This window comes from Mesoplodon bidens, assembly GCF_964165515.1.
Source record: "Mesoplodon bidens genome assembly, chromosome: 8".
NCBI classification, from domain to species: domain Eukaryota; kingdom Metazoa; phylum Chordata; class Mammalia; order Artiodactyla; family Ziphiidae; genus Mesoplodon; species Mesoplodon bidens.
In genome coordinates, this window is record NC_138165.1 from 77,358,499 (window position 1) to 77,385,692 (window position 27,194).

Consider the following 27,194-nt stretch of genomic DNA (forward strand, 5'->3'; position numbering starts at 1 on the left):
CTGATTATCTAGAGAACCCCCAAATTCAATACGTCTATTGCCAAAAAATGACAGATCAGTCTAGTAATTCACTCCCTATTTACAACTTGGTACAAAGCTCATAAAAGAATGGAAAGATTAATAAGACATAGATTCTGCTGCCAAGGAGTTTACTATATAATGGTTTACAGAAGCACAATGTGAAAGATAAGTGTCATAAATTTCAGATAGAACTAGTACCATCTCAGTTCAAAAGAGGGTGAAAGTATTGCCATCACAAGACTCAGGGAAAACATTTTGGAAGAAGTGGCATTCAACTTGGCAGGGATTCAAAATGTACATAATGCATAGACATAGAGATAGTGATGAGACCAGGCGAAGGGAGAGGGCAAATGAAGGATTGGATGGTATTAGAACACTTGAAGAAAAAGAAAGAGCATGACTAATCCAGAATACCAAGAGAAGTTTCTGTTTCCTTAAAAGCTTAAAGAAAAAAAAAAAGTGCAAAAACTGATAAAGTGGTAGAAGACTTTTTGAAGTGAAAATAATATAGTCCACATTAATATAATTCAGAGCTACTGGAGTATACACAAACTAACCAGCAAACACTACCCCCAAAATGAAGTGATATTAATCTGTTCGGCCTTTTTGTCACCTGCAACAAATTAGGCTTTCAATATGCAAAACATCTTCCTTCCAGAAAAACAAATGATCATGATTCCATTTAATTGTAATTTAATGAGGCATAATTTACTTTTTAAAGTGATATACACCAGGTGTGTACTGAAAAAACTGGCCCAGCCAAACCCCAGTGCTATTCTTTGGAAAAAGCCTCAAACTAGCCGGAGACTATTTTCATTTCTGTAAATTACATTTCTGTTTACATATTTATTCTAACATAAACTTTTGAAGTTAACCTCCAAAATACTCATATATCATATAACAGACATAGCATATCATAGTTTGAAAGTGTTAGGTTACAACCCAAACAAAGATAGATATTAGAATGTCATATAAATCCCAAAGAAAGCTTATATGTACTACTGATTGCAATGCTAAAGGGAAAAATATATGCTTGCCACTTCTACAGAATCATTTGGACTGGTTATTTTAGAGAAAATTAGCCCTATTCCTTTATAATGTATTTTAATTATTAATTGTTGGATGTATCAATAATAAAGCACATAAGCTTTTAAAATGAAGGTCCTTTTCAGAAATCAAGTTACATTTCTTTAAGGGTGTATGGGTTGAAACATACTTACTTTGTAGTAGTGAGTCTGAAAATATATTTTAGTTCATCATTTGCTTAAAACAAATGATGTCCTAAGCCATCAAGTTTCAAAGGCACATATACCCCCATTTTACAGATTAAAATTACAGAGGGTCAGAGGTGGAAGAGGCCCTGGCACCCATATGGGCTAACCCCACATCCTGCCACTGAGCACGACCTATCACATAGTTCCCTCTGAAGGTACTCTTCACGTTTCACCACCCTTTTTGCATGCTTATTGGTTAGCCTTAACTTCATACAATTCTGAAATGTCTGGTTCCAGCTGACATGAGAGCCCAAAAATGGTATCCTCTGATGAAAACCAGGTGATACCAAATTCTTAGCCTAATTGTACAAAGTGAACTCTTCAGTTTCAGTGGTTAAGGCACAGTTAGTTGAAGCTGTGAACTGAGCTCTTGGCTGAACAGAGTATTGACATCCTACCACCTGAAAGCTGACCTAACGAAATCAGTTCTCTCCTAACCTCCAGTCTCATGTCCTTCTAGACATTCCTGAGAGGCATGTTCTCCTCTGCTCACAAATATAAACAGGTTTCCCTGGGTCCCATATTCATAATCTACAACCACACTACAAAGCCAACTACTGAAATTAATTTGTGTTATGCTAAAAAATACTCACCTCCCCCATCACCCCCTAGAGTACTGCTCAGCCATGAAGCCAGAGTACTTAGTCTGATTTGAATAAAAGGTATACAGGGCACAACAATGACAATTTGATTTTTATTATTAAAAATGATGTGTTAAATCCTCAAAGAAAATGTTGTTATTGCATTAGTTTAATAAAAACCTCTCTTTTACTATAATATTTCTTTATTAGAAAAGACAGCCTATGCATATAGCACTTTTGTACCATGGGGGTAGATAGAATTGAGCATCTAAAGGGAATTAATGTACTCTGCAAATATAAATGCATATATAAAAGTTACATTTGCAGACAAATGTTGTTGCTGTAGAGATGTATTCTGTAATGCACTAAAAGACTATGTACATATCTGTATATGTATATACACTGCAGTTGGCAATACTTTCTCCCTCCTTTGAAGGGAGATGGCACTAGTTCTATTTCACATTTATGACACTTATCATCTTTACATTGTGTAACTATAAAACCTCTTTCTCCTATCATATAGTGAACTCCTTGGGAGGAGAATCTGTACATTTTGTGCTTAGAGGTTAGTTGGGGATATACAGGAATATAGAGCCCTAAGAAAGCATCAAATGCATATTTCTCATTTTTCTTGAAGTGGGAGAGTCCCATCTTTGCTAAACAGTCAGGAGCAGGCCCTGATGGACCACATGTTAAAAGCCTAATTCACAATAACTCAAGATCTTCTCATACAACCTATTGAAAATGATAAGATAATAAACACTGAAATTTTGTGCCATGCAAACTCCACTTTAGAACAAATATTCCATGCACCCCAAGCCCACAATTTATTAAATGAAACACTTCCCTCACAGACAGGTTTCTTTCTAGCATATATAATAAAACTTTGCTTGTGCCATCTGACACATCAGCATACTATAAGCATGCAAAACAAAGTTAGTAGGTGTAACAGAGCATTCTCGAAAACAAAGCAGTCTGGGCTTTCTTAACTGCAATCCCCTTGTCCAAGCCACACTTGAGCATGTACCGTGGAGGAACATAGCCAAAACCAGATTCCTGGCAACTTTACTACTTTTTACCTACCTAATCTATACAACGATAGATGCAAATAAATAAATAGTCCTGTCTCATTTTCTTCCTTCCCTCCTTATCTCTAGGAAGTCTTAGGTACTGGAATGGGGGATGGTGCACAATCTAAGTCAAAATTTCCTAAACACATTAGCACCAAAAAGCAAAAGCAAACACAGAACTGAACAGGTTCCTTTTGGAAACATTTACCAGTGGTGTTCTCAGCTCTGGGCACATACATGGTTTCTACTAACACCTCAAGTACCTGGCACCATGACTATTGAATTCACAAAGTGCTGGGCCCTGGTTACTCCTGGTTTCCATGAGTATTCTGTGAAACAACTGTTGGCAAACTTCCAAAAAATTTACTAGCTTTGGCTACTTTGTCAAAACATTGGCAAAAATAGTACTTTCAAAAACAAAACAAAACAAAAACATACATTTATTGCATATTTATATCTCAAATGTATCAAATGCATTCCGATATAAGAAGTAAAGCAGTCTATTAACATATGAGTTGACTCTGTCCTGAAATAATTATAAAACATTATTTTTTCTTGCTGAACATTTTCTGCCTTAGCTTCAATCACCTCCAGGGTCAAAAGCATCTGTTCTTACACAGTACATGCAACATATTACAGTACTTATCATACCACAATGGGATTACTGGTTTAAAAGTCTGTTTATTCCTCATACCTCCTTGAAGGAGGGACTGTGTCTTTCTGCTCTATGATAACAGACATGATTGAGAAAAAATGGGATATGAGTATGAGTTCTGAAGTTAGAATTGCTGGGTTCAAAACTGGGCTTCAACTGGACAAGGATTAATTAATCTCTTTATGGCACAGTTTCCTCATCTGTAAAATTGGGATAATAATTGCACTTCCCTCATAGGATTCCCTAGAGAGCTTATAACTGTACCCTATATGTTAAATGTTCAATAACTGTTAGCCCTCATTATAACCCCAGAATAGTCTCTGAATGCTTAATAAATATTTGTTAAATGAATGGATAAAGACAGAACTAACATCAAAGTACATTTCTTATTTTAAATTTGCAACTTCAAATATTCAAGGCCCTCCACTTATATTTTGCTATATGTCTTCCCATACAGAACACAGAAAATATTTTTTAAAAAATTTTAGGAAGTAGAACAATTAAAATTATTTGGGATAGAGGAGAATGTAAAAAAAATTTTCATAAATTATCTAAAGTGAAATGGACATTCAGGACAGCACTAAACTAAGATATTCATTTATACTTCAAGGAAGTAAAACCACTTTCCTTCCTTAAGTAACTTTTAAAATCAGCCTTAATCTGCATCATTGTTGAAGCATGGGTCACAATTACTAGTGGATGATAAAATTAATTTAGCATATCATAACTAGTTTTTTATAACAAAATGCATTTAAATAGATTAGAAATTACCACAGTGCTTCATACATGTATTGTTTCATGAAGGCTTTTTTCTTCTTTCATGAATAAATATATAGATAGATAAAGATATAGTTGGAAATGAGATAGAACTCAAAACAGACATACATACATATGTGAACAAATGTGTGAGTGTGTGTATGTGTACTAGCTCATGATGTAAAAATTATTTCTTACTGGGTGTTGTAGCCAGATAAATTTGAAAGTAAATACTGTTGTCTACAGGAATAATTTTAGGCACAAAACTGGCAGATAGAATTTAAACAATCTTGTAATTTCCAATTGACTTCAAAGTGATTCAGTTATATTTTTCTCACAGAATTTTTGGCCTTTAAACTTAATTCACTTTATTTGAACAAACATGCACTTAACCCCAGGCCATCATTTCAATCAACGGCCAAAAAAGGAACCATTTATGTATTTTTTAAAGTTACTTTGAATAAGCAAAGGTGAAAAGCATATAAATAATAGAATCTAAAGCTAGTGTTTCCTTATATTTCTTCTATAAAAATTCTACTTTAATTATAAACATCACCCAGGACTTGGAGAAACTAGTTAAATAATAAAACTAGGCTTTCCCAATAAAAGTGCAGGTCTCTACTGAGACACACTCACTAGAAGTGAGATACCTTATTTAGGACAGAGACCCCTTCATCTGTGTGAAACGAGTCAATCACTCCTTGTTAGAGAATAGTGACAAAAACTTATAAAACCATCATCAAAAGGCAGTCTTTTTGAGTAAAGTAGATAAACCTGAATTTTCTATAATAGTTCAGCAACTAATTTTTAAGGACTTTGCACACTGAGCAGGGATGAAAGGAATAGATAGAAGGCTGTGCTGTCATATTTCTTTCCTCTGATTCTTTGGTACAAGTTTTGTGAAGGACGGGGAAAAAGGAGTCTTCATATTTTCTTTTACATAAAATGCTCTATTTCAGTTAGATTTAGGAATGGGAATAGGGGTGGTATACGTTTGACAGCTACTGAATCAACATTCTCTTTACCCAGAGCACAGACAGAGACAGCATCTCCCCCACGCTTTTTGGCTGAAATTGCCTAAGAAGTGCTAATTAATGATAGTCTTTATATGTAAGGAGGACTAAATTGAGACCACTATCTAGAGGGCCATCCTTAAGTAACTGAATAACTTTGAGACACTGCTATCCTAGGAGATATTAATATTATTAAAATCTTTAAATCTATGAATTCAAGCCAGTGATTCTGAAATGAAAGAGTACCTATTTTATGAAGCTTGCAGGGCCATCTTTTCCTACTTTATTAATTTAATGCTGAAATCAAAAGAGGGTATGTTATTTGCTTCAAAACCCAATAACATGTTCATGCCTGATCTGCAGCATTTCATATTTACAGCCCATCTTTCAGTTGGAGGACTTCCTTTTTCTCAGAGGTTTCCTTGTCACTTTATAACCAGCTTACTGGACCATGGAGTCAAGACTCCTGGATTTACATTGTATTCTATTCCTGTATGACTTGCTGAGTGCCTATATCTCTACTGGATATTGAGAAGTAATGACTTGAGACCAGAGGTCAGCTGAGAAAGAATTCTAAATATCTTGGAGGTCAAGTTTTCTACAAATATAAACTGTACATGTAATTAAATCATGCCTATCTTTGGCTAACAATATGTTTAAATCAAGCACAAAGTTAAAAGAGAAGATCCCCCCAACCCCGAAAAAACTAACTGGTAACACACTAAAAGCTCAGACTTCCAAATATTTTGGTTGCTAAAATTTTCATTTTGTTGCTACACATCTCCTCCTAACTGTGCCACTTTGAAATATGTTTAGTAAGTCCTTAGACATTTTTAACCTTAATAATACGGGTGGGCAAATACTATAAACACAGTGCCAATAAAGCATAAAAGCAAAGTCCATGTCATTTCACACAAAGACATTTACATTTCTAGTTGTTGACCTTACTGCCAATTTTTCTGATACATAATTCAATTTAATTTTCCAATCTGCTGAAAACATTCTCTGGTTGCTGAGTGACTTCATGAGCTGTATTTATGACCCTGGCCTTAAGTTTTTTCAAATGATGTGGCTTTGATATGTAAACAGCAGATTTTTTGCAAAGTCTCATAAAAAATAAAAAGTAGGCAAATAAGGAGAGGTCAACCAAATGAGTTCCCAAAGGATTTAAAAAATCCTCTTCTCTATCAGATAAAACCAAGATGAACAGCTTTTTCAAAAAAGCCTTTGACAAAAGGTTGTGAACTGTGTAACTTTTTCAACAAACTAAAGAAGGAACAAGACACCAAATTAGAGGCCTTTATGTTGCAGAAGAATAACACATTTTGCAAAACACACAAGGGCTTCTACTGAAAACATATTTTTAAGAATTGGCTCAGGAGAGCTACCCGAGACACAAAATAAACCCGAACTTTCTGAGTTATGGTATAATCTGCTAGAGGAAAAAGAAAAATAACTACACTGTGTAAATAACGAATGTGGCAAGTCTCGTTTTCAAACAATACAAATCTCTTAATGCCAATTCTTTGTGTATGGATATTTCCTGAACCCCACCTTCAAGGTAAGGGGATAGTGGTGCAGACAGGGGCAGAGAATCACACCTCATTTCCCTTTGCTGGCATTCTAATGCTCCCATTCACACGTAGCAGGGCATTCGTTACGATGGATTTAGCCTAGTTTCGATCAAAGCTTCCTCTACTTCATTTAACAGATTTGCTCAGATGGAAGGTCTCAAAGGAGAAATAATGTTAGTAAATCGGGGATTTCTGAACATATGAATATGTAGGTCATTGGATTTTTAAATAAATTAGAGAATAGTTTATCTATTAAGGAAGATTTACTGTACATATTTCATGAAACCATTCTTATTATAGGTCAGTGGACATCCCCTAACCATTCCTGGGCAATATTAAGCCTTGTAAAATAGTCACAAACCTTTTCATATAGTCATAAGCCTGTGATTGATTTTTTTTAAGTCCATAAAGTGACAGGAGCAAAAGAATGCTTTAGGTTAGCATTCATAATTAAACTGTCAAAATGCAAAGATGTAAACACAGTAAATAGCCAAGCAACTTATTTCATGTCCATAGGACTGATAAGTGAAAGTGTGCCAACACTAAAATAAATTTGGGATAGAAGCAAGGAAAAATGAATATGCAAAAAAATAAAACCTGACAGCACTGGTCCTATTACTTCTTGAAATTATCAGCCGAACAGACCCACTTGCATCATTGACAGAGCACTGGCAATTCGGCAGGGCTGAGAAGCAAAGCTACTCTGAAACTCACATAAATCACGTAATTCATCTTGGAGACTCAGTAAGGATGGCTTTAAGTCAAGTTTGAAAGATCTCATAGGGCCTCATATCCAATGTCTGTTTCTGTCTTATTCCTTCTCTCTCTCTCCCCGATCCTTCTAACCAAACCCCCCCACCACATTCAATATCCACAAGTAAATCTGGCTAATATCAATATCAGCCCACTGAATTCAGGGGACTCAGTTTAAAATAACAATAGTGATAATATTTTCAAGAGAAAGTAGTACAGTAAAAAATTCTATACAATTCTGCATTATTTCCTTAACAACATCTTGCTCATGATTTATGAACAATACTGATATTTTCAAAACAAAGTAGTACAATAAAAACCTCTATACTATTCCCATAATAACATCTTGCCTTAGATTTGTGAAGGTAGTAGGTATAAAACTGAAGATAAGTTTTATTCAAACTACTACCCCATGGCATATCCAAATGCCAATTAGACTAGCAAGGACCTTGATCTATAAACTGGGATAAAAAGCACATCCTAAGATAAAGATTCCTGTGCAAGTGATTTATTCAGGAAGTGCTTCTGAGGGAAACTGGTGAAGGAGTGGGAGAAGCAGGTCAGAGAAGGGAGGAGATCCAAACAAAGTCCCAGCCTCAGCCCGATCCTGCAGAGAGCTCTGGAGGGGAAGTCACACTTCAGTGCTGTCCCTACTATGGAGGCAAGGAGCTGGGTTTTCACCCTCCTGCACCTATCAGACATTGGTTAAGCATTTCCAGCTCTCTGAAGAACCTAGAGGCAGGACAGGAATAAAGACACAGACGTAGAGAATGGTCTTGATGACACGGGAAGGGGGAAAGGTAAGCTGGGACGAAGTGAGAGAGTGGCATGGACTTATATATACTACCAAATGTAAAATAGATAGCTAGTGGCAAGTAGCCGCATAGCACAGGGAGATCAGCTCGGTGCTTTGTGACCACCTGGAGGGGTGGGATAGGGAGGGTGGGAGGGAGACGCAAGAGGGAGGAGATATGGCGACATATGTATATGTATAGCTGATTCACTCTGTTATACAGCAGAAACTAACACACCATTGTAAAGAAACCATACTCCAATAACGATATTAAATATATATATATATGGAAATTGAAAGAAAAAAATAATACAGGATAGAAGAATATCTGAGACTCATGAAAGAACCTGATAAAATTGATTAAATCCAGTTTATTCTGAAAAGAAAAAAAAGACACATGCACCCCAATGTTCATTGCAGCACTATTTACAATAGCCAGGTCATGGAAGCAACCTAAATGCCCATGGACAGACGAATGGATAAAGAAGATGTGGTACAGCAATCAGGGAAGAAAAAGAAATAAAAGGAATCCAAATTGGAAAAGAAGAAGTAAAGCTGTCACTGTTTGCAGATGACATGATACTATACATAGAGAATCCTAAAGATGCTACCAGAAAACTACTAGAGCTAATCAATGAATTTGGTAAAGTAGCAGGATACAAAATTAATGCACAGAAATCTCTGGCATCCTTATACACTAGTGATGAAAAATCTGAAAGTGAAATTAAGAAAACACTCCCATTTACCATTGCAACAAAAAGAATAAAATGTCTAGGAATAAACCTACCTAAGGAGAAAAAAGACCTGTATGCAGAAAATTATAAGACACTGATGAAAGAAATTAAAGAGGATACAAATAGATGGAGAGATACACCATGTTCTTGGATTGGAAGAATCAACATTGTGAAAATGACTCTACTACCCAAAGCAATCTACAGATTCAATGCAATCCCTATCAAACTACCGCTGGCATTTTTCACAGAACTAGAACAAAAAATTTCACAATTTGTATGGAAACACAAAAGACCCCAAATAACCAAAGCAATCTTGAGAAAGAAAAACAGAGCTGGAGGAATCAGGCTCCCTGACTTCAGACTATACTACAAAACTACAGTAATCAAGACAGTATGGTACTGGCACAAAGACACAAATATAGATCAATAGAACAGGATAGAAAGCCCAGAGATAAACCCACACACATATGGTCACCTTATCTTTGATAAAGGAGGCAAGAATATACAACGGAGAAAAGACACCCTCTTCAATAAGTGGTGCTGGGAAAAGTGGACAGGGACATGTAAAAGAATGAAATTAGAACACTCCCTAACACCATACACAAAAAGAAACTCAAAGTGGATTAAAGACCTAAATGTAAGGCCAGACGCCATCAAACTCTTAGAGGAAAACATAGGCAGAACACTCTATGACATAAATCACGGCAAGATCCTTTTGGACCCACCTCCTAGAGAAATGGAAATAAAAACAAAAATAAACAAATGGGACCTAATGAAACTTCAAAGCTTTTGCACAGCAAAGGTAACCATAAACGAGACAAAAAGACAGCCCTCAGAATGGGAGAAAATATTTGCAAATGAAGCAACTGACAAAGGATTAATCTCCAAAATTTACAAGCAGCTTATGCAGCTCAGTATCAAAAAAACAAACAACCCAATCCATAAATGGGCAGAAGACCTAAATAGACATTTCTCCAAAGAAGATATACAGATTGCCAACAAACACATGAAAGGATGCTCAACATCATTAATCATTAGAGAAGTGCAAATCAAAACTACAACGAGGTGTCATCTCACACTGGTCAGAATGGTCATCATCAAAAAATCTACAAACAATAAATGTTGGAGAGGATGTGGAGAAAAGGGAACCCTCTTGCACTGTTGTTGGGTATGTACATTGATACAGCCACTATGGAGGTTCCTTAAAAAACTAAAAATAGAACTACCATACGACCCAGCAATCCCACTACTGGGCATATTCCCTGAGAAAAGCATAATTCAAAAAGAGTCATGTACCAAATGTTCATTGCAGCTCTATTTACAATAGCCAGGACATGGAAGCAACCTAAGTGTCCATCAACAGATGAATGGATAAAGAAGATGTGGCACATATATACAATGGAACATTACTCAGCCATAAAAAGGAACAAAATGGGGTCATTTGTAGAGTCTCTAGGATGGACCTAGAGACTGTCATACAGAGTGAAGTAGTCAGAAAGAGAAAAACAAGTATCGTATATTAACGTATATATGTGGAATCTAGAAAAATGGTACAAATGGTCCAGTTTGCAAGGCAGAAATAGAGACGCAGATGTAGAGAACAAACATATGGACACCGAGGGGGAAAGCAGTGAGGTGGGGGGAATGAATTGGGAGACTGGGATCGACATGTATACACTAATATGTATAAAATAGATAACTAATAAGAACCTGCTGTATAAAAAATTAAATTAAATTAAATATTAAAAAAAGAAGTAAATCATGGGGTGGGACAGTGGAGGGTGGTGCTGGGGAAGGCGTGAAGCATGGAAAAAGGGCTGGCTTGTTATCTGCCTCAGCCTCCTCTGGTGTATCACATTACTTTGTGACCACACGTAACAGAAATGCTTAGAAATGTGTCATAGGATTGCCTGAATATTAATGATCAGGTCAGAAAACATCACGTTTATCTTACTCTTCTCATAGGGTCCCATTTGTCATAAAAGTCTTTAGAGGCATGAGAAGTAGGGCTAACCTTTTCTTTCAAAAGTCTAGCAAAGAAGTAAGCGATGGTGCTCCGAGTATATTTTATATAAGGTCATAAGGACAAAAATAGGCTTCTACCATGCTGATGGCTCAGATAGGATGTGATGCTCTGCTACTCCCTGCATCTAGAATTACATTAGTGTCATGCCCAAGCTGAAGATTCAACATCTTGGCATTACCTGATCTCAAACGTGCTGTTTCCCTTGCCCAGAACATGTGACTTAATTTATGTTCTTAGTTTGGACAGTATTAAGAAACCAATAGAGAAATGTAAAAAATAATAATAAATAATAAAATCAGATTGACAAAAGGTTGTCTATCTCTGACTCTGCCAGAAGTCATGACCTTGCCATGAAGTATGGGTAGGGGATCATTTTTTCAAACAAATATATTTTATGTTTTTAAAAGACACACGGATTAAAATTTAAATGTATTAAAAAGCAAGTTCTTGGAAATATAGCTCCATTCCCTTAATTATGTTACTTTACAACACCAAATGATATAGTAGCAATGGATCAGACACACAAAGTAATTAATAGTTTTTCTTTGAAGAACTGTTATTTTCAAATGCTATTTATTATGAATTTGAGCTTTTCATCTGGAAGACTTAAACATGAAAAACTAGACTATTTTTTTTTTACAATTCTAGATTCATTTATGAATGTTGTGCATGTGATTTTGTTCTACACACACGCACACACACACACACACACAGAGGAACTAATTGCTACATTTGTTCTTGGTCTAATCATCAAGAACAAATCCAGGAGCACAAACTACAGGGTGACAAATCAAATTGCTTTTTACTGAATTTGATAATAAATGAATAATAGTTATCAAAAACTATTTCTGAAAAATATTCAGTAAACTGAGGATATGCTACATATCAGTAAAACAACTGAGTACAAGACTAATATTGGCCTTAGGTGTTCATCTAAAATCTGATTTCGTTTGCTTTAAGAAAAAAATGTTGAGATTCTTTTCTATCCAAAGATTAACAAGTTGTTTATGTTATTATCTATAAAGTTAATTCTTATTTGTTTATTATAGCTGACAAATCATTTTACCACTCATGTGATAAAAAAAAAAAGCCTACCATTTGGAAAATCCACAGTTGGTTTCATGGGGCATAGTACACCATAGTTTCCATTTAACAAGGCTGCTGGTGAAACCTAGCTGTCCAACCTTCCTGTTAGTGACTACAGTATATACAGCAGAAACAATCTGTCTGTTGACCTCCAGCTTAAGTTCAAACTATGTCATTCTGTCAATACCATCTACCTTGATTAGGTTGGGCTTTATACACAACAGGTTATGATCCCAGAGGGATGAAAAGCTTTCCCAAATTAAAAGCAGAAATTTAAAAGGAAATACTCATACATTCCTATGCAGTTTCCATTTGATATCCTCAAGGCTTGCCCATGAACTCAAGCTCATGTTGATTGAATGTGAATGTTTCTTTCTGGATGTAGCCATCTTACAAATTTAATGGCAGGAGGAAAATAATAAAATGCGTTCCATGCTTCAATTAGACCTTTTATAACTTGGCACTTGAAAGATGGCAATGCCAAAGAAAAATCATTAATCCCCAAAAATAGACAAAAAGAGTTGTGCAGAAGAAGACAGACCTCCAGGAGTCTAGGGCCTTGGCAGAGCATTTCCTCACACCAACACGGCCCGCCTTTTGTCTAGCCTCATCGTGAGTCTTCTTCTCTCATGCTTCATGCTATTTGGATTAAATGTATACTGTATTCGATTCTAAAATCCAAAGCAATACGACCATGCTCTCAATTTTATCCTTATCCAAAGGAGCGGTATAAATAACCAGCAATAAAGCGTTGGCTAGCCTTGAAATGCCTATTCGTGCACATGAATGATAGAGGAAAGAATGCACACGCACACACACACACACACACACACAGAGAACTGCAAGATACAGACTAAAAGACGCATCCTTCTACTCTGTGTTTTATAATAGTATGCAACAGACTTGCCCCAAAGGATCAGAGTTCTTCATAACCCCAGTTCAGATAACTGTGGACACACAAATGCAGCCCCAATACTTTGAGTCACAAGAGAATAGTGGTAGAGTGATGTTTGGAACATGTGCGGTCCTCTGTGAACCTCCGAACTCATTTCCAAATGATGTACTGAGTCTGTCAATAATAGAATGTATAAGTTAGCTAGGAGTCAAGGGAGCTAGAGATTTCACCCCTCTTGGTCTCCGGCCATACCTAAGCTGTCAGCACCAAACCTCAAACAATCCCACTGCGTTTGTCCCCTGCTCCGACTCCTGCAGTTCCAGCGTGGCTGAAGACTGTTACCAAACCACAGTGGTTGGGTCCATCACTAGTTCATGCTGTTTGACTTCAGCTGAGGCCCCAAACTACCTCACAAATTCTTCTATCTCAAATTGACTCCCTCTCACATTCAAACTGTCAACCCATTTCTGGTCTCCCTTTCAACACCAAATTTTGGAAAGAGTAATTTGCAGCCACTGCTTCTGTATCCTCAAGAGTTAATCACTCCTGAACTCCTAAATTTTCTCTCCTGCCTTCACCACTCTAATGAAATTATACTCTAAAGTTTGCCAAAGATCTCTCCCAACCAATCGCCAAATCTCATGGCACGGTTTCAAGCTTCCCCTTCCCAGACTTCTTAGTTTTCCAGACACGGACAAGTCTCCTTCTGGAAACTCTTTACCCAGGTCCTCTATACTTTTATCAGCATGTCCCTTTTCTTCCACCTCCATCTGCCCCCACCGCTCTGGGCATTTCTGTCTCTTTTTCTGGTGTTAGTAGTGCTGGTGGCCTCTCCCCTCCTTTCCCTGTCTCTTAAATCCCAGGCTCTGTGAATAAACTTCTGATCTCCTTCTCTAACCCTGACACTCTTCTTAGCACTGAACTGTTATTTTCAATGACTGCTGCACATCTTCACTTAAGAAGTCTGCTAGCACTTTGAAGTCAAAATAGCCCAACCCAAAATAATCGCTTTCACCTTACTCCAACCATCTCTTTCAATGCCCTCCTTGATTCTCTAAATAAGTTCACCTTATTCTTAGTCACCAGGCTCAGACCTTGGTGGTGTCTCCACTCCAGGCAGTTGCACTGTCAACTTCACTCTTACAATGCTTTTTGACTGTACCGTCTACTCCATCACCGTCAGTCTTGTTCAAACTTCTACACATTTCAGCTGGACACTTCAGGCGGCTTCCTAAATGATATTCCTAACCCTCTTGCTATCATTAAGGGGAAGAAAGTCTTCCTAAGATCCAATTCTGATCACTGGATCATAGCATATTCCTACATGAAACCTTCAGTGTTTCCAGTGCTTATTAAATAGAGTTCAAAGTTCTTACCATGGCCCCAAGACCTTTTCAGATCTGTTCCCTCCACCTTTAGTTTTATTATCTAGCTTTGCTATCAACTACCAACTAATCCCGCCTTTTTCTGAATCAACACTTTTCTTGTGCATTTTTGTGGCCTAAAATACCCTTCTTCTCCGTGTTTTCCTGTTAAATTTTATTTATCCTTCAAGGTCTAACCGCCCAGCAACCTCATACTCAAATCAGTTGTTCACATATGTGCTCACTCATGGTCTTTTTCACCTTTGCATCTGCACAGAGCTTGGCTTCCTGCCTTGCATTTAGTAGGGTGGCTAACTTAAACCCACCGTCCTCTTAAAGACTTACCATACTCACTCTACTGACAGTTAATGACTCCTCATGAACACCCCCTGTAATCACTGCTCACATTATCCTGCATTATTCACCTTACCTCACATATTACTCTAATTATCTGGGTACATTTTTTGTTTTCACTACCAGGTTGGTTAGCTCCTTAAGATTATGCACTTTTACTTTTCTGTTACTGGTACAGTTGGTCCTCTGTATCTGCGGATGTGAAACCCACAGATATGAAAGACCAACTGTACTGCACCATTTTATGTAAGGGACTTGAGCACCTGTGGAGTTTGGCATTCGTGGGGGGTTCCTGGAACCAATCCTGTGCAGATACCAGAGGGACAACAGTATAAGAGCTAGATTACTAGTTCTCAAAGTGTGACCCAGACCAGCAGTATCAGCATCACCTGGGACCTTGTTAGACATGCAAACTTCTGGGTCCCACCCTAGACCTGGTGAATCGGAAACTCTGGGAAGAGGCCCAGCAATCTGTGTTTTAACTGCCTTAAAACAGTGTGATTCTGATGCACACTCACGTTTAGCACTGGTGGGAAAGAACTTCTTAATTATAAGCAGCCCTCAATAAAATAAGACATAAACAAATAAACTGTTTACCGTCTTATCATTTAATATTATTTTGGCATATAATTCCCTCAAAACATTAAAAATATGAGTAATCTATCCATTTTTACTTTATCAATGTCTTAAATCTAACTTGTACATTTTGAAGGGTTTATTTTTTTTTGAAGGGTTTATTAAAAAATTATAGAAATGATGACATATAGTGATATTCTTTCTATAAAGTTCAAAGACAAGGTAAATAATAGATTGTTTGGGTATGAATAGTTCTAAAACTAGTTTTTTTAAAAAACAAGGAATGATAAGCACAAAATTCAAGATCAGGGTTACGTCTGGGGAAAAGCAAATGAAAAAAAAGGGAGGAGAGGAGGAGCACATAAAGAGACCCAGGTCATTGGTAATGTTTCAGGTCCTGAGTTGGGTGGTGGGTTCACAGACATTCATTACATTACTGAAATTGATTAATTAATATGGCCAAGTATGGATCAATGGTGATAGTATTTCATGAACAAAGGATTATTAATTAATCTAATTCTACATGCTCTGAGATCCACAAAAAAATTTTTAAAGAGGTAAGAAAGAACTAATACTTGCCACAATCTGTCCTTAGTATTATTCTGAATCACCAATTATGACGTTCATTGCTAACGGTACCTGTGTGCGATTGAATGCCACTCTTGCAAAGACAGCTTGGGACACACTGGCCCTCTTCAGCTCATCTCTGACTTGCTGGTAGATATCTGGAGATACTTCCACAGAAGAGTTGGTTGGCTCTGGCTTAACTGCTCTGGGAATGGGTGGATGGTTCAGAAACTGCTGGTTGATGGCTTGAGGATGCTGGTGAGCCAGGAGCCGGCTAACGGCAATCTGTTGGTTTATCAGATGGGCCATGGCGATTTGTTGCCTGACAAGTTGTGGACTGAGCTGGGGAGAAAGAAGACCAGGGCTCATGATGGGCTGTAACGCGGGCACTTGGTTTCGGATTGGAGTACTGTGGTGGATTTGGCTATGAGGAGACTGTTCGTTGGTTTTCCCCAGGGATGCCAGCTGGTTCATATTTGGTAAATGCATTGGACGCTGGCCCAGAACACAATAGTCTGAAAGGTTTTCTCGTTCCACTCTTTCCACTGTTAAAAGATAAAAATGATAATTCATCATTATCAACATTGGCATAATTTGTTTCTGATAAATGTAGTATTAAATTATATTTTTGGTATATTAATATGTAGTTTTTTCATACAAAGCTGGAAGCCCCAGAGTAAAAGTGAGTTATCCTTTCCTGGAAAATGTTACAATAACAGATTTTTCCATAGGTTATGATATGAAAGTAAAAATATTTGCCAGTTCAATTTTCTTTAATTCCTAAAACTAGGCATGTTATTAAATAGCCAAGACAGAAACCACTAACCATTACAAATTCTAAATCCTCTCATATTCCCAAGCTGTATCATCTCCCTCTGTGATAAAAACACCAGCTGTTTTCATCTTCTGTAGCTTGTGGTTAATGGTGTAGTTCATGGTTATCAGGAAATGACAAGGACAACGTCTCCTGTCAAAGTAACTGCTACCTCCTAATAAAAATCTCACATAAATACTATTTTACAGCTATGGAAACATTTATACAAAATGTCTGTCACATAGTATATCCTTTCGTCTCCTCACCTGCTATCTTTTTTTATAGGAATATTTCTTTAAGAAATGGATATTTTAATGATTGTGATATGCACTAGGATAAGAAAAAAGTCACAAAATTAATAACATCGCCTTGATTTGCCATTAAATAAAATTCTCCCTTTCTCCAGGTTATCTATCTTTTATGTTTTGTTGAACTTTAGTAAAGATTTAAGGAATAACCCTGAAAGGGAGAAAAAAAGAAAGTATCATATATGTTCATACATGAGGCAGATTCTTTTCTTCCCTCAAGAATATTCCTCAGGAAAGAGTCACATCAGAGTCAAATCCTTACCTAAAACTCTGTATTACATTATTATGTAAAGCAAAGGTTTGTTTGGGGAAAACACATTAGGCTGAAACAACCTCTATCCTTACTTGCTTTAAATGCTTATAGATGTAATCTAACAAAATCTGTGTTTTAAAGTAAAAATTCCTCACAGATTTAGTAATTTTTTCCTACAGCTGAAAGTGGTTGATATGATAATGCAAAATCATATTAATATAATGTTAAAGAACACTACTTGGAGTGGTTACATGCTAGAGCAGAAAAGTATTCACCTATAAGACAAAATTTTTAAAATAACTGCCCCCTTATATGCAAATAGTGCTTGTAAATTGGTATATGGTTTACAGTGACAGAATCATATTTGATCAAAAAAGTGCTGAGTCTCAAAAAATTTAGGAAATTATGTGCGCTGGAAAACTAGTTGAGATGACTCAAAGTGATGAAAAGTCACTAGAACCATTTGAATAAAATCAACCAATGAACTATAAAGGCAAGGAAAGTGATATTTCTAAATTAATATTTATGTAATATGTGATTTTCAAATACATATGTGGAAGTAAATTAATACATTAACAATATGTAAATAGATATCTGATCATTTTATCTATATTTCTAAAGGTTTTATATATTTAAAACTTCTCATTGGGAAAATAGATAAACATCCACATCTTGGGAGCACCTTATATTCAGACATATACAGTATTTCTTCCTGCTTTTTAAAAAAGCTGAGTGATTGCTTAACTTTCCTATGAACCCCTAAATAAGTCAAAAGTTTACCTCAAACTTCTTTAAGAGTTCAATTTCCAACCTAATCCTTTCAATGTAATTCATATAGTTTGTATTCACCTTTCCTTCATAAGGTTCAAGGTGAACAAATTATTTTAATCTTATTCTCTAAAGGCAAACATTTTTCAGTCATTGTATTAATTAAACCTTAAGGTATACAATCTGGAAAACCAAACCTAGCAAATGGTTAAGAGCCTTCAAACAAGGTAATCGAACACAGTTTTCATAGAACAGAAGTTACTATTGTAAGTTCCTTATTGAAAGAAGTAAAGAGACCACGGACTGCTTCCAGAGTAAGGTCATACTCTATAGGCAGAAATATTTGCCCTCAGGTAGACATTTGATTCGCTTTTGTTTGTTTGTTTGCTTTTTAATTCAGCCAAAATAAAGGCAAATTTAAGTGGCAAATTATGTTTTCGGGTACTTAAGAAGCAGACGGTTTATCCATTTCTTTTTCTACTTAAAAAGCATAGAAGCACCCTCTTAATGCATACATTCTTTGATCAAAAGCCAATTTTCCAAAATGTTAGTATTTTTATCTTTCAATGACTTAATTACATTTGAGTTACTTTCTTAAGATACATCTAAATCCCGTCATTAATTTAAAAAAAAACAAATGTCAGAGCTCCATGAAACCTCTATGAAATTGGTGCAGTAAGAATCAGAATAATGTCAGTCCATAGTCCTTTAAGATTATGTATAATAATTCTCCTTTTCCTTATGAGTTCCCAGAGCATTATAGTCTCATATTGTTAAGAACAGTAACTATGGAAGCATCCTTAGAGACATGTGGTAACACCATGAAGTACTAACTGATTAGTAAGCCATAATGAAGGCATTGCAAATGCAAATGCCTACACATGCAGGTAGAGCACAACAGCCAGAGAAGCTAGCTTCAGAGATACCAGGAGAGGGAGAAACCCTGCCCACTCCAAACAAAGCAGCCACTAACTTGATTCAGCCAGTTGTCTTTCTCATATTGTCATTTCTTTAGATTTTTTTTCAAAAAAATGAAAAATCTGGATTTTTACATGGTAGCTCCTAAATTTAGGTATTGGCAAATAATTCTATTTTCAAAACACAATAAAAGCCAAACAAAACATTTCTGAAAAGTAGATCCTGCCCATCCATGGGTTACCAGTGTCAAAATTTTGTCTACGAGACTAAAGACACCCCCTATGTTGTTAAAGAAAAAATATTCACCAACACTTGTTAAAGATGTTAAGGTAGACCTTATCCAGGACCATCGCAATAGATATAGGGACCACAGCAATGGGATTTTACAGTGGGGAGAGAGATTGGGCCCAACTCCAAATACAGCATGCAGCATGGGCAAGTGGGAATTTATAGCCAAGGAGCAGGGTGGAGGTCAGGGGATGGAAAATTACTAAAAGGAAACATCAGGAGTAAGTGGGATTCTGGCTAAACCAACCTAACAGGATTCTTTGCTAAAGACAGGCTAGGGTGATCAGACATCACCTGGGGGATGGTGGAGGATGAGGAACCTGATGAGAATGAGATATCGAGGGTGATCAGATACAAGGCTGGGGGTTTCTGGTTAAACTGACTTAGCAGGGTTCTTGTAAAACTGGATTTTACAAGGAAGTGCACAGATAGGCCTAGGAGAATGTTCAGGAGCCTGTCTAGAGTTTGGTCAAGCAAAGAATCTTTGTTAATGTTCTCCAGTCCCTGACAGCTCTATCAATAAAAGCCAAGTTCTTTACTTCCAAGAATAAAGGAAAAAAAAAAAAAAAACAAAAAAAAAACAATCATCCCAACTTTAAGAATGCCTAAAAATCAAATGCTCACCAACAGGCTGCATCTCTCCTGACCAAGGCAGTTCATGGTTTCAGGAACAGTTTGCACAGATTTTCCCAAATCTGAAAAACTTTTTCTTTTTTTTCTGCTGCCACTCTTATACAGATAATATCAGAATAATATTTTAACCTCTTATGTCACAGCAGATGAAATACAAATGCTTTTAAAAAAGTCAGAGGAGGGCCTCCCTGGTGGCGCAGTGGTTGAGAGTCCGCCTGCCGATGCAGGGGATACGGGTTCGTGCCCCGGTCTGGGAGGATCCCATATGCCGCGGAGCAGCTGGGCCCGTGAGCCATGGCCGCTGAGCCTGTGCATCCGGAGCCTGTGCTCCGCAACGGGAGAGGCCACAACAGTGAGAGGCCCACGTACCGCAAAAAAAAAAAAAAAAAAAAAAAGTCAGAGGAGCATCAACAATGTACCAGACTCAATCTGAAAGCTGAGCCTGGGCCTTCAGTATTTCTTTTCCCTTTTCTTTCTGGCCTTCCTTCCTTCCTTCCTTCCCTCCCTCCCTCCTTCCCTCTCTTCCTTCCTTTTTCTTTCTTTTTAAATTTTTTGAAAGTAACCACAATGACTGAAATGTAGACCTAACAGCAGTGCCTGATTTTGTGTTTTGCTTTTTCATTCTGATAGAAAACATCATGTTAAGTCTATCTTAAACCAGACCAAGACCAAAGGTAACTCCCTGGCTCTGAGGGCCCATCTTATCTCTGCAATACTCAGCCATGGATCAGAAATCCTTAAAAACATGAAGGATAAAAGGCAGCACTGCCTCTCGTGATGAACGCAATGTTCACATTCACAACAGAAAATATTCTCAATAAAGCCAAAATGCTTACTTATTAAAGAGACATTAAAAACACAACTGCTTCCAGGACTTTACATCAGAGCTGTAATTTAATTCACAGTGAATTTGATTCTACGGTTGCCAAAGTCCTAAAGGTAATCTGTGGAGTGGGAAGTGCCTGGGAAGGAATGATTACCCCAGCTTCAAGTACAAGTCCCCAAACAGAGTGTGGCTTGAGGCTGTTGAGGCAAGTGGGGCTGAAATATTTCTACACTGGGTAGCTGAGCAGCTCTCTGTAGCTATTTTAACCTCTGGAGGAGGGTCCCAGTCCTGGGGCCTTGCCAGTGGATAATTCAGATCTGGAGTCTGCTCAGGTTTCTGAGAAACTCACAGTTCCAGTAGGACCTCGCCAATTCCTTTGAGCTTTCTGGGATTGAGTGAAAACTGCAAAGACTGGGAAACAATTATGTAACCACCCTCTGAGCTTCTGGGGTTCTATATAACTCCAAAGTAGGAGAGGCCTTTGCAGCCCTGTATTAGAATCCCATGGGCTCCTGAAGCCTTCCCAAGCTCAGAGAGTTGATGTTCTAACCAAGAGCACCCTATGAACATTAGCTATTCAATGTCCAAGACCGCTGGCTATGGCAGGTTGTTCATAGACAAGAAAGGGACACTCCTTCCCAGGGATTTATCCACATTACAATGAAAAGATATTTGGTTTAAAAATCTCATTTTATTTCATGCAATTTTAAGTACATTTTGAAGTCAAGTACTTATTTTAATAATCACAAATCCCTGATATATACATATGTATTTTAGGTGGTTGCAAGAACATTCTAAATACTCAAAAAAATATATGTCTATATATAAATCTTGTCTTATATTCCTCTCTGGCACTTAATTTTTTATTATAATTTCTTTATTGCAATTTTGGGTAAATTTGTTTTCAGCTGTTGGGAAAGATGTATGGTATAATAGTTAAAAGCAGAGATTTCTAAGCCAGACTGCCAGGGTTTAAATCTCAGCTCTACCATTTGGTAGATGTGTGACCTCGGGTAGGTTACTTAACTTCCCTGTGCCTTAGTTTCCTTGTATATTTAATGTGGGTTAAAACTTACACCTACCATGAAGGATTACTGTGTGATTAAATGAGAATATATATCAACACTTAGAACAGTATCTGGCACTATGCAGTTTACCATTACTATTACATTCACCTTGCCTGTGTGTGTCTGTGTCTGTGTCTGTGTGTGTACTGGCATAGATGGATGGACGTAAATTGTACATTTCAGTTTTGCGCTAGGTCAGAGATATTCAAAATATAGTCCCTTGAACCATCAACATCCATATTACCTGGAAGACTCTTAGAAATACAAACTCAGGATCTCTTAGAGTTCTTATGTATACCAAATTTCCAATGATTCTTATGTACACTAAAGTTTGAGAATCAATGTCTATATCATTTTTGCTTTTACTTATTGTCTTTTGAGATTATACAAAATACAGCTGCCAGGTGATTTTTAGGTATGCTAAAGTTTGAGAATCGCTGTTCTATACTGTCTTTACTTTTATGTTGTTGTTGTCTTTTGAGATTATACCAGACATTTATAACTGTCATATTCCATTTTTTTCTCTAAACCCTAATGACATTAAGGATTCAATCTGACTGAACGTTCACTATCCTATAAATGTATCTAAACATTTTAAATTTTCTTCTCTATGATATATTTTTAGTTTTTGTTGATGATTAGTTTAGTTTTTGTTATACTGAAGAAGCACTGACTGGACCTGATACTATAAAACTGCATTCAAATCTACATTCTAACTCTTACTAGTTGTGGGGTCTCTTTGAGCAAACTGGAGATTCTCTGGATCTCAGTTTTGCCATAGGGAAAATATTATTATCTTAGAGTTGTAAGAGTAAATTTTAGATGATCAGTGTCTATGTGAAAGATCTTTATTAAAGGGCTACTGTAAATTTCAGAAAATATCTATATAATTGTGATTAACAGATTAGGCTTGACATTTCAAAATTTCCTGATTAGGACATTCTGACCAATGTCTGCTGTTTCCCAAAGGTCATCTAAAGAATTGCAACCTTTCCTTTGGTTTAAGTAACTATGCCATGTTACATCATGTTACTTTTTAAAACAAATCCCTACAGTTTAGAAGAATTCGTTGTCAATTTAGAATCACATGCTTCATGGCATACGCAGGAATATGTTGGATTCAGCTTCTCCAAATGAGGCTTAATAGTTCATATCCTGACATTCATATTAGGAGACAGCAGAATAGATAGGAAATAAAATGACAATCTCACAACTCTTGAAATTAAATTTACAGGAATGCTACATAAATACGGCTTTAAGTTTCAAAATTTATTATAAATAAAAAATGGAAAGAAAACTTAAGGAATAAAACAAACTTCAAATGTATACATGTTACATTTGCATTAACCAAAAGAAAGAAGGAAAGTGTCCTACAGTTTTTTTAATTGAAGCATAGTTGATTTACAATATTGTGTTGGTTTCATGTGTATAGCAAAGTGATTCAGTTATACATATATATGTATATACCTATTTTTTTAATTCTTTTCCATTATAGTTTATTACAACAGTATTTTTAAAAAGCAAATGTTTAATGGATTGCTTTTATTTTCCAGGGAATGAGTAGGTATCAAAGACGTCCTAACTAAAAGAAATACACATACACACACACACACACACACACACACACACACACTAGTTTTTCTTCTTCAGTTTAGTGTTTCTCTGTTAGATTTCATTATTTTTATTACATCTATATTTGCTATAGATGCTATGTAAAGTAAACCCAGTAAAATTTCAATACTCCAAATATACTCCAATGACTTTATGCCCCAAAGTATACTTTCTGAAGAGGATTTATGAGCAAAAGGTAAAGCATCTGATATGTAGAGATGTCTGTCAATCAAAGCAAGGTAGCATAGGATAGGTGGAAAGAAGAGCAAACTGGGATTTTTAAACCTGAGTTCTAATTAGCTGGGTGATCTTGGGATTACCTGTAAAATGAGAAAGATTACCTGTAAACTGGTTTTAAAGCAAACTTCCAGCATCTTGATAGCATCTTAAGGAGTACTGCTGCTAGGATTTTCAAAACAATTCCCTTTCTCAGAATAATTGCTTCTGTTTTTTGACTCTTCGGCAAAAATTCAAGACTTTCCCAAGATATCTCCCTTTGTGAAACTCCCCAGTGCAACAAGAATCACAGTAGATTATAGTGGCAATAGCAGCAGTTGTAGTATTGCTCTTGCAAGTTTATCTATCAATACTGCTTAAAAGACTGATAATTTTTTTCCAGAACTATGAACCTAGTGTTTCAATGCAAACCTTAACACAATTGCCTTTGAGAAATAAGCCCTGGGGTTTTGTCCATAGTTATAATGAGTGGAAAGAAATGAATTGGGTAAAAGGCTTTGCACTGAGAAATTTCTGGAATTTCTGGCCTATGGATTTTTCCTTAAACCATTAAGATGCTTATGCAAATGTAAACAGATTAGCAAGAATGAGTGCTAATGGATTCCTTAATAAGCTAACACTGCAGTATTCCCCAGAACAAATCCTGGAAACCCTGGATAGAAGAATATAAGCCAAATAAAAAAGGATAGTGCATTTCTCTGTGACTCCTTCAGCCTCAAAAAGTACTCTGGAAGTGATTCTATAAGGTAAGACATAGGCTGGCCATTTGGCACTCTTGGTGGGGAAGTTGCCAATCAAATCGACAATTTTGAATGGGCACCCAAACCTTGAGCATAGGGAAAAGATATTCTTGAGCATATCATTGCCTTGGACTTCCAAACCTCCACCCCAAGTTCCCTGCTCCCGTGACACTCAACCCCAACATTGGACCCCAATTTTAAGGATAATGATCCTGCCTGATACCAGAGAAGTCAGGTAACTTGTTCAGGGACAAACAGCAGTCCAAATGTAGACAAATATTTAGGGAAAATTAAAATGATTAGGACTACTGGCTCTAGCCTCATAAGCATAATAAACAAATCACAAGACCAGTGAAAACTAGTGGGTTTTTTTTCTCTTTTTCTGCATGACTCAAAGTGAAGTTCTCAGGGCCTAAATGCTTCACAAGTACTTTTGTTATATTTCCTTTAGAGAAAAATGTTTTTATTATAAGTGCATTGCAGGTAACATCAAGCCTTCTACCATTTATACAGTAGCTGAGGCCTGAGCTAAACCCTTTACACATCACTGTCATTTAATTCTCACATAACAATTGTATGACATAGATATTATTATGCCCACGTTATTGAGAAAGAAGTTGAAGCTCAGAAGAAAACAATGTCGCTAACCTATTAAAGCAAGTAGCAGAAATCAAACCAATGTCTTTAGGACCTTTAAAGTCTTTGTTCCACTGCTTACACTAAACTGCCCAACTTGGGACATGTGGTTGTTATTAATTTTAGGGTTCAAGTCAGGACTCATCAACTTTCTGACAGACAAGCCCTGCTTTCTGTTTGTATGTGTGCGTGCATGTGCACATGCGGCATGAAGATGATGCATAGGTGACATGAGTGGGTGAGTTATCTGAATGGTGAGGGCTCATCCTGAAGCCTCTACTCTGTGCCCTGTAAACCTTCCTGATGTGACAGACTACAGAAACCAGTCAGTTCTAAACAGTGAGGAAGGGCTTCCCTGGTGGCGCAGTGGTTGAGAGTCCGCCTGCCGATGCAGGGGACATGGGTTCGTGCCCCGGTCTGGGAAGATCCCACATGCCGCGGAGCAGCTGGGCCCGTGAGCCATGGCTGTTGAGCCTGTGCGTCCGGAGCCTGTGCTCCGCAACGGGAGAGGCCAGAACAGTGAGAGGCCCATGTAACGCAAAAAAATAAATAAATAAATAAATAAAAATAAACAGTGAGGAAATTACTGACTCTTCCCAACTGAATGAGCTAACCACTAAAATAGGATTATTCGCGTTTGCTTGTTTATTGTTTTAATTCATATGATAGATATTTACTAATCAACTACTATGTACCAGAATGATGACAGCCCCTACAAATACAGTACTGAATAATACTAGCATGAAAGAACTCCATCTATAGATTTGCTTCAGACAATTTAACTGAGTATAGATGGGCCTGTAACAACTGCCTATGATATAAAATGTATTTCTATTTGATGATAAAACATAGCTCCTTTTAATCCCTACTTTGTTGTTTATTAGCAGCTCATTCTAGTCATCTGTAATACAATTTCACACTCACTATATTTATTTCCATGAATCCTTCCATTCTTTTATTTTTCTTGTAGCCAAAAGGCTTTGTCCCCAAATGAGTGTCATCAGCACGGAGTCCCACCTGACTGATGAATCACGCAACTGAGAGCTTTTGCAAGTACTCTTTATAAACTCCGTAAATACGAAGTGTTTGTTTGAAATAGGTAACCAACAAAAAATAAAATGGGGTATGCACACTCATGTAACATGGTAATAACCTGAGAATCTCAGGCAATCACAATAAATTCATATATGATTGAACTACTATATGAAATTGGCGACATACAACAATTTTGACCTACGAAAATGGCATTTACATATGATTCAGCCTGATATTTATTTAGACTCCTCTCTCTGAACTAGGCTACACATTAACATTAAAAAGTCCTACTGTCCACCCAAAGTCTTTCACTGAGTTAAAACTCTTTTTAGAATGTAAACATAACCCTAATTTTCCTGACAAACCAGAACAGCATCCTGTCTGCCAACACTGAACATGCCCAATCACTGAAAATACTTCTGACTTATTATCTCCTAGTCAATAACTGTAGGTACAAAGTCAATTTGTTATATAAAAACTGATTTTCTGTTAACACAAACATAGACAGACATGATCTCAAGAGCTAAAGCCAATATTCCATATATACCAGATACAAACCCCACACTATTGGAAATTAAAAACAAAGCTATAACCAGAAGAGTTCACTATATATAATTAAAGAAAATATTAGGAGTCTGAAAGGGCTGAAGGGCAAAAGAAAAAAAAAATAAGTCTTTTAGGACTATGAAACCTAAAGATTTTTTTTTCCTCTAAATTTGTTAAAGAGAATCTGTCTCTGGGTTGAGAACTTGCTTGCAAAGTCTCTGCCTAGAGCAAGATATTCAGAGCCAACTTGTTAACTCCTAATAAAACAAGACTTGGAAGGAAAATGCTTCCAGCCCCAAAAGCGAAGTGTACCAGCCAGCATTGTGATAATACCATATGACTGGTTTTCTTAGGTATATTTTCCCCTTATTATCAACTTCCTTTTCCCATCATATTAAGATCCACAAAAACATATATTATCT

The 27,194-nt window shown here is 36.8% G+C and overlaps 1 protein-coding gene across 2 annotated transcripts in view; it reads right to left on the reverse strand.

Annotated features, from left to right (window-relative positions):
- The window catches only part of SATB2 (SATB homeobox 2), a 195,058-nt gene that overhangs the window by 64,941 nt on the left and 102,923 nt on the right, over positions 1-27,194 (reverse strand). For both annotated transcript variants that reach the window (XM_081243265.1, XM_081243264.1), the window contains exon 7: positions 16,165-16,637. In XM_081243265.1, coding sequence (XP_081099391.1) covers positions 16,165-16,637 — 473 coding nt within the window. The remainder of the gene's footprint in view (positions 1-16,164; positions 16,638-27,194) is intronic.